We start from the raw sequence: 18,591 nt of genomic DNA, 5'->3' as shown, positions 1-18,591 counted from the left end.
CTAACATTTGTCGATGAAGTTAACAGATTGATAGTCAAGTCCCAAATGCCTCAATAGAGCAACTGCGGTGAAATAAAAAGAAAACAAACACTGGACTCTCATGCATTTACTAAAGAATTCTCCAATGAAGGTCGATGTGGCTCATTAGTACAGGAAAAACCTTTCAAACTGTTTTTGAGAGGAAAACATTTGCAGTACAAAAGGAATACAAAAAATATATACTTTTGTCTCAGAAAAATGTACGTTTTCTTCTGTTCTTTTTCCTTTTAAATTGTAAAACCTTCGTTTAAAGTATGCTTGACAAATAAGTTAGCCTTGCAGTCTTTAGAATTTTTTTACAGATAAAAGATCATTTCTGATTTCACCTGTTTTACCTCGTGATTCACTTCTTCCCTAAAGATAGATTTATTTATCACTCTATCCTATCTTAAAATGTAGGTGTACCTTACAAGTTTCTTACAGAGGGTCCAATTGATTGGTTATCCCATTTATATTTTTTATATTTAGCGTATCTATGAACTTCAAAGTAATGTCAAACATATTAATAATTTAATATAACAATCTTTCTATAATAAAGTTCAAAGACAAGAAGCTAATTGTTAAAAAATATGTAAGGAAATTCAGTGTTGGGAGGTTATTTTCTGTCCAGTATTTAAATTGTGTTTGCATTCAGGTTTTAAATATTAAAGAACTAATTTAAAGAAAATGTTTCTTTGACGTTTTTCAATAACTTTGAAAAATACAGTCAGTAGTTTTATTTATTATTTAACAAGATTTTATTACATTTTTATCACCCAAAAGATGGCTTGTTTACAGCTATAATTAATATAATTGTAACATTGATTAGATAATAACAGTAATAAACAGTCTGCAGCAGATGTTTGTCTTTTGTTTCCCACCAACACTCTCCAGTCGTTTATCACCTCCCAAATCAGTATCTGTTTTCCATCATTGTATAATTTAGATTTCCAATGCATCGTCCCTCATTTTGCCTTTTTAAATAAAATGACATCTGACACACTCCGTTCTTCACAGGAAGGACATCTGTGCGTCCATCAACATGCCCTGTGAGACGCTGGGCCTGTCCCATGTGGCGGGGATGTGTCAGTCGCATCGCAGCTGCAGCATCAGCGAGGACACCGGCCTCCCTCTGGCCTTCACCGTCGCTCATGAGCTGGGACACAAGTACGGTTTCACTGCACACACACACATTTTATTTTTATTATACCTTTATTTACCAGGATAGGTCTCATTGAGATTAAAAATCTATTTTTCAAGAGAGTCCTGGCCCAAGAATGGTAACAGCACAGTTAGAGACAATTTTAAAACACACAATCACAACAGTCATACAACAGCGGCCTGCTTCAAGGTAATTTAAAGTCGCTTTGAGTTTGTTACATACAATAAACACACACATTTGAATGTTCTGCTTTATGTTCATTTAGGCGAGTAATCGGCAAGGGAAAACTAAGAAAACAACCCCCTGTGATCACTTGATGATGATATGTTTCCATTTAACTCAAATGATTCCATCAATATACATTACTGTTCACCCATAAGCTGTCCTACTGTATGTGGCACAGCAAATAAAAAACTAAACTCCTAAAGATTCACCACTTAAAATGTCTACGTAGTTTTTGAAACAACACATTTATTTCAGGCAGACATGAAGAAAAGCAGCCTGAATTAACCCTCTGGAGTCTAAGGGTATTTTCTCGATTTTTAGATGTTTTCTTAAATCACCTTTTAAATGTATTTCTTCTAACATGGCACCCCATGTGTTACATATCAAAATGTTCAGGACAATCTCTGGTATTGCTATATATGCAAATTACTCACCTTAGAGCACTGTTTGATGAGATAAGTAGCTCAAAAGCTTAAAATTTGACATCCGATTTTCGGAAAATCTTCAAAACTCTTATGAAAACACAAATTTACTCATGTGATCGAATTGTTTTGGTGTTTTAGATTTGGTTACCAAAGTCTTAGGATCACAAAAGCAGTGGAATATTTGAATTACACTGTATATAAATGTGTTATTCATGTCTAAAATTAAAAAAATTAAATTTGAATTTTGAGTAAAATAGGTGTTTATCACTCTACTTTCACCACAGCAGGGACTGAGATACATCAGGACTGAATAATGACTTCATATTACATACTAAGGTTCATGTGATGTGTACAAATACAAATTGAGCATTCAACCTTTTTTTTCAACCAACTATTTATATAAATATAAGAAACTGGAAAATCTAACTATTTACAATATTGAACATCAGAACTTTCAACCAACTATTCATTATAAATGTCAAGACAGTGTCAAGGTCTTTGTCTGTCTTCCAAAGACAGTTGGTTGGCTGCTGTGCGATGGGGAGTTGATGGTGCATGGGCTGCTGTGTAGGTGGGGTGTACAAGTGCTATACGAGACCTCCTTGCTGGCTGGGTTGAAAGTGATGGCTGTGGTGGAGCCTTTGTGCGGAGGTGTATCTTGACCTGGTGGCAGCAGCAGATGGAGGTGGAGGCAGCTGTAGTGATGTGGTGCCTTGGTGGGATGTGGCGGGGGGAGGTTGAGAGAGGAGGTCTCGCTGGACTCAGTAGAATATCTCTTCCACGATCTCCTTCTATCCGATCGATTATTCCCTGCCTCTCCATCATTTTACGCTCTACTCGGCGCATAAGATCGACTCACGTCTCTCCTCTCTCTCTTCTCTACTCTCTAACTCTCTTCTCGCTCTCTCTCCTCTCTCTCAAACTGCGTGGAGCATAGGGGAGGCAGCTGAGGATGCTGGTCTGCTGTCTTGGCTGCTTGGACGTTGGGAAGAGCTCCTCTCTCCTCTCTCTCTCTCTCTCTCTCTCTCTCTCTCTCTCTCTCTCTCTCTCTCTCTCTCTCTCTCTCACTCACACAGGTATTTCCAGTTACTTTACATTCAATATAAAATCACAGACACACATATACATAGGCTACATCTGATTACAAAGTCTCATCTGTACAGGACGGTAAAATAATAACAGGCACACATATAAATAAATCTATGACAAAGTATCATTTGTACAGAACAGTATGATAACATAATCGATGGCAAAAACATGTCACTGTAAATGTCTCCGTTGTGGGACGAATAAATGATTAATTTAATCCTCTACACATGTAATCTCACTTTTACACACCAAAATAACGTTAACACAGAGTAAACGTTTGCTAATGGAGAGTCTATTTTGTCCCAATAAAAAGTTCATGACTATCGATAAAAAATATATATCAATAAACCTATTGTTCATTTTCGCGGTATTCCCCACACATTGCCAGTACACTATTACTGTAATATTTACACTTACCCATGTCCAAATGGATCCTTGTTGTTGTCAAGTATTCTTCTTCTTCAGAAGAGTCGAAGACTTCAGGTTCTGAGGCTCTATCTTCACTGCTGCTAGCGAAAAAAATCTCTGGCGAAGTCGGCAACTGTAAAGTTTTAGCCATTTCCTCTGTCTCTCTCTCCTCACAAACGTAAACTGATGGGAGACACGTGGTTTATGTTTTTTTTTACTTGGTGGGTAGGCCCTTAGTGATTTCTCGATGTCCATTGGTCATTTCAGACCATGCGTTGAGCGGCCATATTGGCTGATGTGCCCTGGTTTCAGTCTCACAGGAGATACCGCTGGAAAGCTACTCTTCCAGCGATTCCGCGGATATCTGAATCATATTTCTACTCCTTATAATCGAAAATATATGATTAATTACGTAAAATGATACGCACCTAAAATATTTCATCAGCTGAAGAATAGTATGCTTATTATGCCGGGTACTCTCTCATTGCTGCTCATTGCTGCTATGTTATCACAATTATTCCAGCCTTTTAAGTACTACTGCTAAGGAATCATTCATTATTTTCCTTGAATGTCTCCACAACAGACTTCATAATTAGAGGATAAACTAATAGAATGTTAACAAAAAAGGACAAAAGCTTTTCATAAAGGAACAAAAACAATGCATCAAACAAAAGCCAACCTTAACCTTAAAACTGGGGTGGAGCTTAAAAACCTCTCTTACAAATCATATTCTGAATCACCTATTAGAGTATTTAATTGTTTTCTATTGTTGATTGGTTCATTTTATTTGAAAGTACATGACCTTGCCCTTGTTAGCTACCGGTTCTGCTTGGATTAAACTCAAACTCAGTGGCGAACCCTATCACAACTGGACCTTCTGTAGACACCCCCCCCCCCCCCCCCCCCCCCCAATGTGGCGATTACCATCTTGATCAGCAAAACGCCTCACTTATTAAGATTTAAAGCTATGGTGCGTTTTGATTCAATGCTGAGTACAGCCAAACTTGACAGGCTCTTCTCTGTCATTGTAGACCGCAAACAGAGTATTTGTGTTGGGTAAACTATGGTAGGGCTAACCCATACAGTGGTGGAGCTCAAGTCAGTATTTGCAATGTAATTACATACACGCTCCCCTTGACAGTGAAACGCCATGCGTGAGGTTTAGATTATTTCCCTGTCTCAATCCAAATTGAACTGTATGAAATAAAAAGGCACATTTGTCTTGTAGTAAATAAAAAGGGTGACCTGAAGCCAATCCTGCAATTTCTCCACAAGTGAAAGAGTTGACATGCTGAAAGCCCAACCCCTGCAGGGGGGTCTGGGGGGATTCTCCCCCAGGAGATTTTTTGAAATACTAACATAAAATACACATTCTGGTACTCTCTAGACAAGAAAATAAATACATCTATTACTCCACGACATATTTAAAAAAATGAATGCTATTTTAGTTTTGTGTTACTTTGTTCTGAAAGCTGAACCTGCTGTTCCTCACAGAGAGAAGAGGGAAGAGGCTGTGAATGACTTTACATGGTGGATAAGGGTGGATAGCCCCCATTGTTCTGTGTCAAAATGAAAGACAGCCCACACACCTATCAATCATCAAACCGTGGGGTCTTATTTCATTACGTGTTGATTTCTATCAACACGTAATGTTGTATCGATGTATATAGAGATGTACTACAGCAAAAGTATTCTCCGTCGGGACTTCCTGCAACAACACCACGCCGTTATCTTGATTCTGATTGGCCAGAAGACATTATCAAAGATGTTCTATTGAGAAGACGATCACTACGTGACAAAAGTTTTCAAAACCGTTTCTGGTCTTCGGTATTTCCAGGCAAGTGGCTACTGAAATCAATCTGACTAACTGCTGTCTGTGCAATTTACTCCGCGAGTTGGCGGACTTTATTTTGCTTACTTTAACATCATTTTTCATGGTGGGGCTAAGGTGGGGCTAAGCCATTTCCACGCTCGCACCAGGGCCGGGGGAGGGGTTACAAGGCTCGCGTCTTGTGCTGCATTCACTTGCATTCGGACATTAGAGATTTTCTCTCATAAATGTCCGATGCAGCTAAATGCAGCTGGGGTGGCAAGGCCTTTTTCTGAGGTGGCAGCTGCCACCCCGTGCCACCCCGTAGAACCGCCACTCTCGCATTCATAGATCCTCTGTCTCGAGCCAGTTAACTAGCGGGCCGAATCTAGAGTACCCTGGAACCGAGGGAAACTCTGAAAGAATACGCCCATTGGCTACAAATATATGATTGGTTGATCAAACTGTCAGTCCAAACGTACGCTCTCATTCAGTGCAACGGCCAGGGCATTCTATCAAGGATGTAGAATACCTTGGTTGAAGGATATTCTACCCAGAGACCCAGAACAACATCTGATTGGTTGCTTTATTTTCTAACACAAAACCACTGAAATGGGTAGTTTATGGTCCGAGAAGGACAAACAAATCAATGTAACACTGTAATATTACAGATCAACAACACAGATACGATTCTCATTTATTCATTGTATATACATTTTATTTATATAATTAAATCAATGTTTTGTTTGTTTTATCTGAGTGTTCCAGGGTATTCTCTGAATACCTTGAAGGCCCTGACGGTTCGCCACTGATTAAACTAATGAAAACTCATAATTATAATTACATTAATGTGAGGAATAACGATAACTGTAAATGGCACATACAGAATTCAAACAGACAATCTATAGTCCAAAGAAATTAGACGTTTACCTTTCATTACATCTGCGCTAATTTTCTCATGTACTGCATCTATCCATCTACCATTTGTACATGCACTTTGCAATCATAGGCCCATTCTTCTCAGACCGATTCAATTTGTTCTCAATCAATGAAAACAGTGTGTGGTTCATTGTGCTATTGTATATACATCTTGATTGTTATGGCTGAGCCTGACGTACCTACCCTCACCATATGCGTGTGTATGATTGGCAGCCAGTTCTCGGTATATGTTCACAGAGATTTATTTCTAATGCTAGGCAGAAAAGAGGCTGCTGTGAATACCAAGCAGTCTGTCCTATGGGAGAAAATGTATTCACTGAAACTACAACAGTGGGTTTTTTTTCAGCTACTGTGACCTTTCACTCAGGTTTGTCCAGGAATGTCCTGATTATAAAATGGGTGTCCTTAGTCTGGAAATATAATTGTAAAAAACCCAGAAAAGTCAATAATGATACTGTCTCACTTTTATTACGACTGCCACACATAAGCGTTAGCCAAACTCAATGGTCCCATTTATTTGTTTCAAATATGGACAGCCAAAATGTCAGCATTCAAAGAAGAAATATATGTATACATAATATGAATTACAGTACACAATCCTGTGGCATAAAAAAGCAAAGGCTAATTAACTAGATGCTAAAAAGATCAATAGATTAACGATATGTTGTATTTAGTTGTTACACAGTTAAGTTACACAGGTGATAATAAATTCCTGCAATTGTCATTTTAGCTAATGGTTCCTAGCTAATGTTGATCATGATAATGTTACCGTATTCCCCGAAAACATTTCAAATGCGGTGAAAACAAGCATAATGTTAACTTGTTATTGAATGAAATGTTCACACAAAACATGAGAATGTATGTTTATTTTACGTTAAAATTCACTTCTTTGTTCATGTATAGTTTGCATTATGTCTTGTTCATGCTGAAATCCATTCATAAGCGGATATTCTGTGTGCATAAAGTGTTGTTCAAGATCATCAGCAGAACAGCAGAGCAGACGCAGGCTCCAATGTTATCTGTTGAAACAGGGATTTTTTTATATATCCCTCACAAATGGCTTATTTTTAAGTCATTGGTAGAATCAGCTTAATTAATCTTACCGCAGTTGTTTTTCTCACTGCTTTGATATCTACCTTGAAAGAGAATGTGGACAATCTGTTTACATTTTTATTTATTTTGTATCCCTGCTGTGACCACATTGTTCAATCTGTTATGCCTCTGTCGCTCAGCACTGCAGGACACCTGCACCTGCAGGACAATAGATAAGGGTTGTAATCTCAGCTTGAGCAATTATGCGATTCACAGAAAGACGTATGTACAGTCTTTGTTTGTTGTAGTCCTTTCCTTGAAGTACATGTAATGCATTGTATCTACTGACTTTAATTACCCTCTCTGTTGGATTTTTTTTTTCTCACAGCTTTGGGATTCAGCATGATGGCAACGGTAATGACTGTGAACCCATTGGGAAACGACCTTTCGTCATGTCTCCACAGCTCCTGTACGGCACCTCCATGCCCAGGTGGTCCCGCTGCAGCCGCCAGTATATCACCCGCTTCCTAGAGTGAGTGTTACCCATGATGCATTACTACACTGCTGTCTGAAGTTTGACTTAGATCGTGTGTTTCTTTCAAAGTTTTCTCTGCCCAAAACTTTAATAAATGTATGTTAAAGTTGCAAAGGCCATCGTATACAGTAAATATATATGTGTGCTCTGTGTGGAAAGAAAGAGTTTATGTGCTACTTGAAGTTCTATACATGTCTAGATGACCTTCATATTCCTCTCTTAGGTTCAATTTGAAAGAAAATGATGGCTTCTATAGAGTACTATACCTCAAGTGGAACTTTTTCAACAGCAGGAATACGTTTGAAACAAAGGATTACAGAGGTTCACACAAGGATACCTAAGAATCCCAAATAAATCATTTAAATAACAATAACAGTATAAATAAAATATCAACAATAGCCTGAACATTATAGTACATAACATTCCCGTTATTAGGCTCTGAAGCTGGGTTGAATCATTGATGGTGGAGCGTAATGGCTACAGGTACAAAGGATTGCTCAGTCTGCGGCTGAGGGAGTCTTTGTATGTGCTCTGAATGTAATACTCCTTTTAGTCTGAGGAGAAGTCAAGCTTCAGCAATGTCAACTGGTGCATTTATTTTCCCACGTTTGTCATCTAAGTGGGAGACGAGCAGTAGGTAGATTTATGTGTGGATTTTTAGATCATGGAAATCTTTAACCTTGTGGAGCAGCGTTTGAGTGCAACTTAAATATGTGTGTGTGGGGGGGGGGGGGGGGGTTACAGTATGTTGGAAGGAACGGGAAGCTGGGGAGGTTGTGTTGAAAAAATAGCCCCAGCTCTGTTTAGTGTGTATGTTTTTTTCCACATGCTGTGTGACCAGAGGCTCAGTGTTCTGCTGCAGAGTGGGCAGTAATACAGTCAGCTGCTGTTTTCAAAGACTTGCACTGTGGTTCTGTCTCCAACGAGACCTGTATTGAATGTCTGAGATATTTCACCACAGTTGCCCCAGTTTCTCAACAGCTCCAAGCATCTGGAAATCATTCAGTGGGTGTTCTGCTACTTGACAGCATTGTAGCTCCTTGACTTCACTGTGGAGAAGAAAAGAGCTGCAGGGCGATATTTACACTTATGAGAGGGTGTTACACAAAAGCTACTGGTTTGTGTTGTTGTGAGAGTGTCTGGGTGATGGTTATTATAAAGGAGACAATAGAGAGTTATGTCCACACTTACAGCTACCATTTCCCACGCATGTGTTTTTTGTTAAAGGAATTGGCTGAACTGCCAGAGAGGCTGACACATTTTTCTTGTCAAGTTTAGCGACGCAGGTATGAATGAGTTTATTACTGCTGCTAACTTGCCTAAAAATAAATGGCACAGCAGATAACAGACAACAAATAGCTATTGTAAATGCATTTTTAATCCTGAATAACTTATTCTACATTATGATAAAATGCTTTACAATGCTTTCAATTATTTTTAAAAAGACTGGCCTTTTTTATTCTGACTGAGACAAATGACCATTTAAAAAAAAAGAGATTAAACATTCTTCCCGTCCAGCCCCCTCCCAGTTGGCGTATCCTTGTCTTTAAACCAGCTCATTTAGCCATCCTCTTCTAAACCACTTAATCTGAATTCATTGTTTTCTACCCTTTGAGAGTGGACTACTGATATTGGTCTTCTGATCTCGTAGCGCTAAACGGCAGCGCTCCACTCATTTTCTCTGTGTCATCTCTTTCACTGACTGCAGGACAAGGCTTCTATTGTATCTTTGGCTCTGGTTGTCCCGGAGGCCTCCACTGCTCACGCTGCTTCAGAGGTCGGGTCCGTAGGTGTTATTTTATGTAGAATGTTGAGGGTCACACTCAGTGGAGTGGTTTAGATATTATCACATAGATGGGCTACTTATAAGAACACAAGACACCCTTGAATGTCCAGAGGATGATTCCCTGAAATTTGACACAAACACACACAAATAGCCTGAGGACATCTTACACATACTGTAACATGGCATATTTCATCAAGGCTAATAATTATTATTAATACATTTCGTTTGAGATGAATGGATGCAGGGACATAGTTAATTAATCATCATAAACATTTCCGGGAAATCTGTCTCTGACAAATACCGTAATAAGACCTAATTTACCCTCTGAGCTGCGTTTTAGTCTGGAGGCACTCATGGAGAAGATTTTAATTGCTGCTGCTCAATTACCAGTGTGAAGTTATCCCAAATAAATGATTTTGTTGTTAAGTGCCAAACAATAAGCCTCCATATCTTTAAATCTGATATATATCTAGATATTTTTAGGTTAACACAAACACAAGTTGGTCGGACTCTGTTCCTCATTTTACAGTGTATTATTCATGCAGTAATTTCTCCTTAAAGCTGCTATAATCATTCTCTATATTAATAATGGCTGAAATGAATTTGTTTTTAACAATTATCACCTGACTGCATTTCCCCATATTTTTTCTACAAATACTCAGTTAGTGTTCAGCTGGTGAACTCAGTGAGGCTTTAGCAGCTAAAGAGAGTGATATTTATGTTGTATACACTACTGTAATTATAGTACTGTTCTTTGTCTGCTGAATGTGTAGAAAGGCCATGTTGTTGTCATGATATAATTCAAGGTAAATCTGCACTCTGTTAGCAGCCTTCAAATTGCAAGAAAACAATAACCGCAGAAGGTTCTTTTGAAATTGTGACTTCTTCCAGGTGGCCTCGTTACACAGATTCACAGTAATCACAACATGGTGCTTTTGTGTAAAATGTCACATTTACACTTAATGTAAATCCAACATAACCTTTTTATCGTAATGCATAATGAAGGACCACCTGTGCAGGTTATCTATATCTTGTGTTTAGAGTCGGAGAGGTCCTGATAATTTATTCTGGTAAATTTCTCTGACCTACTAATTGACCTTTCCGAAGTTATTGAGTCTATGTAAGGTTGCTGCTTGGCTCAGATCCACCAACGTCAGCAAGATCTCACCTCTATTAACTTCCCGAAGAACCTAGGTTCAATTAACTGCGGTTTCAATTCAGACAACTCTTTTTTAATCTGTTTAAGGGATCCCGAAGGATTTTGATATCAGTAAATGGAGTGTGCTCCTACCTAAGTGTGTGTGGCAGGGTGCAATCTTACCTTTGACGCAGGAGAGGAGAGCACAGGTGTCTTTTAAATTATCCCAGTCCAACAGGTGGGATTCAGTTTATTTGAAGAAAAATAGGTCCAAACTAATACATGGTTTTTACCTTCTCTCTTTACAACATTATAATCATACTAAAAAATATGGTGCTGTGATCATGTTCAAATATGAAACTTTAATTCACAGTCTTACATTTATTACCAAAATGTTTTCATTTCAACTACCCAATTCAGTTGTGACATTTTAAAATCTCCCGATAGAATTTAGAGGTATTTCCTCATAAAAAGACCGGTGACAATAAAAAGCGCATTCAACTTTTCATTCACCAAATCAATTCACATCAGTTTCATACCTTTTTTCCGACACAGACGGCGGGTATAACATTCGAAAACCCGTTCCTATCCGCATTAATTCGGAGGAAGATTTCCTCACAGGTCGCGGGTTATAATATTCATACACTTTTTCCGACACAGACGGCGGATTTAACATTCAAAAACCCATTCCTATCCGCATTATTTCGGAGGAAGATTTCCTCACAGGTGGCGGGTTATAATATTCACAAACACATCTCTCATCAAATCATTCCACTCAGCCAACAACCAAGAAATTCGAGAGATATTTACCCCGTCTGGGAGGACCTTACCGAGAGCTATTAACCCAGCTCTGAAGCACAAAGCCTACCGGGAGAGAGTCTACCAGGGGAAACCCCCCTCTCTCTCGCGCTCTCTCAAAAACCCAGTCTCTTTATTCTCAAAAAACCGTAACGAAACCCCCAAAAAAAAAACTCCTCCTCTACACCCAATTTGTGAAAAACTGGGCATGGACTCTAATGTACAAGGCTGGACATGACTCGACATGTTCCATAGCTTTATGGCATAAGACACACCTTCCTATGTTAGTGTAAAAAGGACTTGACCCTTTTTTGAGGCCTCTGTGTTTCTCCTTAAGCCTGGAGCCCCCCCCCCCCCTCCCTGTGAACTGTTACTCTCTTTATCAGAGACACCCATAAATCATAGACCTTACACACTCAACCTAAACAAACCACTTTGTTTTGTTTATACTGTAACTATAGAAAAACCTAAAATATGAAGCATTTTCATTGTGGGTTATACAAGAATATAATTGATTATATTTGATTATAACTAACTTTCGTTTTTAAGTATTAAACATACTATGAAAACTCACAACACCCTCTTTTCAAAACGCAAAGTTATCAAATAGCAACAGAAAAAATTGTAAGCATACATACATATTCAAAAACCGCCAAGAAGCATTCTCATTATGGGTTTATACAAGAATATGATTGATATATGATTTATAATTAACTTTCGTTTTTAAGTATTCACTTCATACTATGATCTCAACACCCTCTCTTCAAAACGCAAAGTTATCAAATAGCAACAGATAAAATCGTAAAAACACATACATATTACATCCGTAAAACTCCAAGCATCAATATCATGAAAAGTTCTTCAGTATGTGAAATCAGGACGACCTTTTGATGAACCTGGTGTGAAAAACACAGAAAACATGGTACCTCACTGGAATGTTCTCGAGCGAGGGGCCCATCTGTTGTTCCAGTGTAGACTCCTAAATCCATGTTGCTATCTGATGTAAATCCTTGACCCTGATCATGGAGGGGTTGCAGTTTTTCGCTGGACGACATCTCCAAACGAAAACCAGATAACTCAGTCGACAGTTGTTATGGATTTTTTAGACCTCGTCAATAATCGCTCATGACTTTGTGACAAGGTCAATGAGTCCCCACACAATGATAGCACAAACGAGGAATCAGAGGCATATGAAACAGCTTAGCTGGCACTCGCTCATGACATCCTGTGTGTGCAGTGTGAGATTAGGTGTATGTGGTGCCAGTGTGGTGCTGGTGGTACTTGTTGTCGTATTCCGTTGGTGACTAGGACACATCACTTGTTGTCGTCTGTTTCTACCGTCTCTCCTGGCCTGTGACTACGACCTTGCAGTGGTTGACATGGACCCACGTGGCTCTCTCGGTGACCTTGACCGCTGTCTGGGTGATGAGGAGCACCTGGTAGGGACCTTGCCAACGGTTGGATTTTCAGCTCTTTCTCCGGAAGTCCTTGACCAGCACGAAGTCGCCGGGTTGGAGATGGTGAAGTGGACCAGTGGCAGGGGGTAGGTAGGGCTGCTGCTACCTGGCGTCTGATATCTGACCATGCCGTTATCAGGTAGTCGTCATCCTTTCCTGGGAAATCCACTGCGATCTGAGTGGCTCAGCGGGTAGAGATGCAGCCTGTCCCACAGAGCTGGAAGAAACTTCATCCTCCCCTAGCAGGGGTACAGGTGACTCAGCCGCTGATCCTTGCTGCACAGGTTTCCTGGGTCCAGTAGCCTACTTGGCTTCACTTGAGGCACTGACTGAAGTTTCCCCGCTAGGCAGGTTCAAATCCTCTTGGTAGATTGCTGAGGTATTAATCTCAACAATATAGCTAAAATCAAGTATAAATCATTTCTCTGATTCATAAAAAGTTGTTTCAGTTAAAATAAAAACTTCCCCAAGGGTTTTCTCAAGGGGGTCGTGTATTCCATATTGCTCTGGAATTTATATATACAGCAAGGTGATTGTTTCTCCTCTTACTCAGTTGGCCTCTAATGGCAGAAAGCACTGGGCCATAATTTACTCTTATCAGTTTAACGACCTGACAGCCCTACACCTTCATGCTGTGTGAGAACCAGCAAAAAAGGAGAGATGTGCTCAAAAAAAAATCTAATTTAAATGAATACTCTTTTAGGGTGTAAGCGTATAACAATTAAAAATAACTGAAAAGAAAACTAATAGTGTAAAGTTAAAAAAAAAAAACAATGAGAAAAATAATATAAAGGTTATTTTCCATTTCCTCTTTGATACTGAGGTATTCTCCATTCAAGCTCTAATGATCCATATGCTAATAGACAGAGTTTCGTCTTGCCATCTTTCTTTGCATAATTCACTATAGATTCTAACAGTTCTACTGCTAAATCCTTTGCATTGGAGCTATTGCTTGTTACTCAGATTTAAATTCCCTCTTTTGCTCTATCGAATATCCCTTGGTACAGAATTTACCAAGACAAATTCTAACTTATTGTGGGAAGATCCCACAAAAAGCTATCCTCTCCTGTGGAAGAAGCACATTAACTGCCACGTGTGTGTGCAAAACATGTCATGTGATGTGAGACTGATAGCATCAACAGTGGATGGGTAGGCCGCAGTCGTATTCCTATCTGGATTCTAAACTCAGTTGGCTTGGGTGAACCGGTTCTCTCTTCTGGAGTGAAACTACTTTCCCAGAAATTGACTTCACTGTATCCAAACCTTCTGATTTAGTTTTAAGCTAACCCTTCTCTGGACTTTGCCCCTTTCTGGTCACCCATACACGATTTCTGAATTTAAACGGAAAGGTGTGATAGTTTAGATATGACCTGACCTTTGCCCTAGGTAGCTTTTCCATACATATAGGAATATATTCAGCCTTGTCAAATTGATTGGAATGTCCCAATTTGTTTTACAGTTTTTTATACTCCACTCTTTGGCTGCTCTAATGCCTGATACTTATATGCTAAAGACCAGATAGGTTTGATTCCCTTTATCCTGCAAGGGTGACAAAACTTTCTCATTTTTAAAGTGAGTGACATTATCCATTCCTATTTTCTCAGTTTTTAGGAAAAATACTTATATGTTCCGCCATTTTAGCAGACACTGTGTTCCAGTTACTCTGGTCAGAGGATAAACATGTTTATGACTCCCTCCATTTATCAAAGGTCACAAGGAAATACTTATTCCCACTGGGAGTGCGGGTCAGAAAAGGACCTGCTATGTCAGCACTAAAAATGGTTAGTGGTTCTTCCTCTATTATTTTAAGATGCTCAGGATGAACTTTCTTAAACCCATCCACCTCTACACATTGAAGACATGTTGACCATGTGTGTTGTAGGTGCAATCGCAGTTTCGGTAAGAGGATTTTATTGTGGAGACAATATTTTCTCATCTGAAATAGGCCCACATGGCCTAAACTGCTATGTAATTCACGCACAACCTAAGGAGCTTCTTCAGGTGGTACGTGAATGCTTCCACCCTTTTTCCATATTCTAGGGAATATGGCAGTCAGGTGGTTAACTCGTCCCGTGCTTTAAGCAAGGTAAAACTTCTCTATTACCCTGATAGTTAAATTTGATCTTATCTGTATGGCTACGGACATGATTCCATTCTACATGCCTGCCTTTAACTCTGCAATAAGACCCTCAATAGATGGGCATGTGTCAGCGCTTCACCTTTCACATTTTTGAACTGCCTTTGTTCCCAATTATTAAGCTCTTCTTTACCCGCTTTGTAACAATAATCATTATCAGTAACAATACGGATGTGTGTTAATTTACCTTTTTTAGCAAAAGGAAGTCCCTCAACAAATGGCCTTTTCCTCAGCAGGCTGTACCTGGTATTGCACCCCTTTGCTTGCAAAGTACTTCACCTGAATTAGTTTTCATTATAAAGGCCCAAGTGGCTGCTTGGTCACCTTTTCGCAAACTCCCCTCTGTCAACAATGTTATCTTTGGAGCAGCGGTTTCCTGTAAAGGTGTCATTATTTTCCTTTGTGGCTTACTTCCTGAGGTCCTCTACACACCACATCTGGATCAGACATCATCATCATCTTCCATTTTCCCCATCTACTCATTATTGCTTTCGCTCCCTGAACAGTTTGTTTAGTAGCTTCAGATATTGAAAAAATAAGGAGTGTATATGCACATTTTGGTACCTTGAGACATTTCCCTCAGGGCTGGATAACATCTGAATGCAAGTGCAAGATGCTTCTCTTCAGGAGAGAACTTTTCCTCTGTTCCTGATCAAGTCATGGACATGAATAACACAGATTTTCTATCACCCTGGTTCCTTATCTCCACACCTCCTCCTAAATCATTCGTGGCTAGATGAACTTCTCAAGCTTTCTTCTTATCTCGCATTGTTAGTTTCTGAGAATTGGTCTCAACATACTATTTTGGTTTTTGATATTTGATATTATTGTTCTGGTGTTAAGATAATTTTTTGAATCTCCCTCTTTTCTTAACAACTGGAGCTATGTCTATTTTAGATCCGACTTGGTTAAGAGTTGATTTGTTCTTTGGTGAGAGGAACACTATTTCCCTTGTGCTGGGGTGGGGGATGCTTTGGGAGAGTTCCTTAAAATCTCCAGATCTTCCTCTGTGCTGAGGCCATAACACTTTTAATGGTCTTTCGTGGTCTGCTCAAATTTTCTTCCCCTCCAGAGGTCACGCCTGTCTTTGACCCCGTGTGCTGCGTGTTTTTGCAGCACCTCAGGAGCAGAGAAAAAAGATTTGTTTCCAAAAGTGTATTCTCCTTCATGAGCAAAATAGCACCACATTTAACTCTCATTGACTTGTCTTTAAAGCGTTCTTTAAGGCTTGAATTGAGTCTTCTGTTGTGTAACGGAAAATCCCATTCCCAAAAAGGGGTCAAAAGCAAATAGTTTAGTTGATTTTGGTAAAGTATTTGAGCTTTAGCTTCGCAAAAACTTTCTCATATTAGTTTTGAAGATATTGTTGGGGCTTGATATCTGCTGATAGTTCCCACATAGGTTTTTTTCTTAAAAGTACATTCAAAACAACCGGTATTTGTGGGTCATCTGATCACCACATTGCCTTCTGACAGTTTAATAGTCCTTATCATATTATCACACTGTGCTTGCATGCTAGGACCTATTATCTTTTGCCAGAGCTGCTGCTATTTCTCCTGCATGTTTTAGCTTCCTATTAGCAGGGTTTATTAACATGGTTTGTTGATCCAGTTTTAGGATTTTCAATATTTGACATTATTATTTCCAACATTCCTTTTCCCTGAATATCATGTCTAACAATGTGTTTTCTTCTAGAAGTAGATGAGATACTCCTAAATGGCATTTTTGAGCTTTTATCCCTGTATGGTGGAGGTAGGGTCTCAGACATTATACCACCTGCTTGTTGCTCTCTGTCAAACGGTAGTCTGACAGGAAAGTATTTTGGTTGCGGTACGCCCGTGGGTCTGGGCTAAGCTGACCAGGGCAGGCAGAAGCTCCGGATTTTGCTTCTGTGTATCCCTCCCTGTGTGGTTGGCTCCGAGTCATTAAAAACTGCGTTCTAACCTCGTCCGCCATTTATTTATTGTTGTTTGTTTGTTTTAAAAAAACAAAAATGTATTTAAGGGTTTACGTTCACTCTTTTATACACATGCAAGTTCCTAGGCTATTACTCCCGCCGGATGATCAGTCCGACTATACCGTCACTTGGTTCTAGGTTACTCTTTCTGGATTCAGCTAGTACATGCGGGTACCTCAGTTAAGAGTGTTATGTACCGAGCTTCGAGTTTTTTCAACAGCATAGGTACCTTTAGACCTATGTTTATCTTTATTAAATCTCCCATTAACTCTTCCCCACGTTATGTTTTAACGCAAAAGTTCAAACCGCAGCTCTTTGTCAAGTCCTACCTATAAGTTTCAAAGTAATTGGACAGGTACTGAGCAGTGCTCCTACGGCTGACTTCACTATAGCCACCAAAACCTGTGTTAAAGGGACCACAGGGGCTTCTCAATTTGGCTAGGGGAAGAAGAACCTACTTTAGCTTTTTTAACAGACAGCAATATCCGATATAATATAACCCTCAGTCCGGTGCAATAGTATCAACTTAAATTACTACACTTTTAGGTTTAATTATATATTCTAGGATTTGGGGTAGGTATTTTAACAAGACTTTCAGCCTGTATTTCGCTGATTTGTACTCATCGACTTTTTTCACTAGGTCGTTTTGGTTCTTGTATTTTGACTCTGTAAAAGTATTATTTTTCACAGAGCCCCACGTTGGGCGCCATGTTTAGAGTCGGAGAGGTCCTGATAATTTATTCCGGTAAATTACTCTGACCTACTAATTGACCTTTCCAAAGTTATTGAGTCTATGCAAGGTTGCTGCTTGGCTCAGATCCACCAACGTCAGCAAGATCTCACCTCTATTAACTTCCCGAAGAACCTAGGTTCAATTAACTGCTGTTTCAATTCAGACAACTCTTTTTTAATCTGTTTAAGGGATCCCGAAGGATTTTGATATCAGTAAATGGAGTGTGCTCCTACCTAAGTGTGTGTGGCAGGGTGCAATCTTACCTTTGACGCAGGAGAGGAGAGCACAGGTGTCTTTTAAATTATCCCAGTCCAACAGGTGGGATTCAGTTTATTTGAAGAAAAATAGGTCCAAACTAATACATGGTTTTTACCTTCTCTCTTTACAACATTATAATCATACTAAAAAATATGGTGCTGTGATCATGTTCAAATATGAAACTTTAATTCACAGTCTTACATTTATTACCAAAATGTTTTCATTTCAACTACCCAATTCAGTTGTGACATTTTAAAATCTCCCGATAGAATTTAGAGGTATTTCCTCATAAAAAGACCGGTGACAATAAAAAGCGCATTCAACTTTTCATTCACCAAATCAATTCACATCAGTTTCATACCTTTTTTCCGACACAGACGGCGGGTATAACATTCAAAAACCCGTTCCTATCCGCATTAATTCGGAGGAAGATTTCCTCACAGGTCGCGGGTTATAATATTCATACACTTTTTCCGACACAGACGGCGGATTTAACATTCAAAAACCCATTCCTATCCGCATTATTTCGGAGGAAGATTTCCTCACAGGTGGCGGGTTATAATATTCACAAACACATGTCTCATCAAATCATTCCACTCAGCCAACAACCAAGAAATTCGAGAGATATTTACCCCGTCTGGGAGGACCTTACCGAGAGCTATTAACCCAGCTCTGAAGCACAAA

The 18,591-nt window shown here is 39.3% G+C and overlaps 1 protein-coding gene and 1 long non-coding RNA gene across 5 annotated transcripts in view; one reads left to right on the top strand and one right to left on the bottom strand.

The window, feature by feature from the left end:
* LOC117549321 (A disintegrin and metalloproteinase with thrombospondin motifs 7) overlaps positions 1–18,591 on the top strand; it is an 86,434-nt gene that overhangs the window by 18,877 nt on the left and 48,966 nt on the right. For all 4 annotated transcript variants that reach the window (XR_004569460.1, XM_034221129.1, XM_034221128.1 and 1 more), the window contains 2 exons: positions 1,036–1,185; positions 7,497–7,640. Coding sequence is in view for 3 of the 4 variants with exons in the window: in XM_034221129.1 (XP_034077020.1) it covers positions 1,036–1,185; positions 7,497–7,640 (294 nt within the window). In the remaining variant the exon portion in view is untranslated. The remainder of the gene's footprint in view (positions 1–1,035; positions 1,186–7,496; positions 7,641–18,591) is intronic.
* LOC117549327 lies at positions 753–3,428 on the bottom strand. The gene is made up of 2 exons (XR_004569461.1): positions 3,337–3,428; positions 753–1,196 (listed from the first exon to the last, which is right to left on the bottom strand). It is a non-coding gene; the product is annotated as an uncharacterized LOC117549327 (long non-coding RNA).

This window comes from Gymnodraco acuticeps, unplaced genomic scaffold (genome assembly GCF_902827175.1).
Source record: "Gymnodraco acuticeps unplaced genomic scaffold, fGymAcu1.1, whole genome shotgun sequence".
Taxonomy (NCBI): domain Eukaryota; kingdom Metazoa; phylum Chordata; class Actinopteri; order Perciformes; family Bathydraconidae; genus Gymnodraco; species Gymnodraco acuticeps.
Note: the sequence above shows the minus strand (reverse complement) of the source record. Positions and strands in the feature narration are given on the sequence as shown.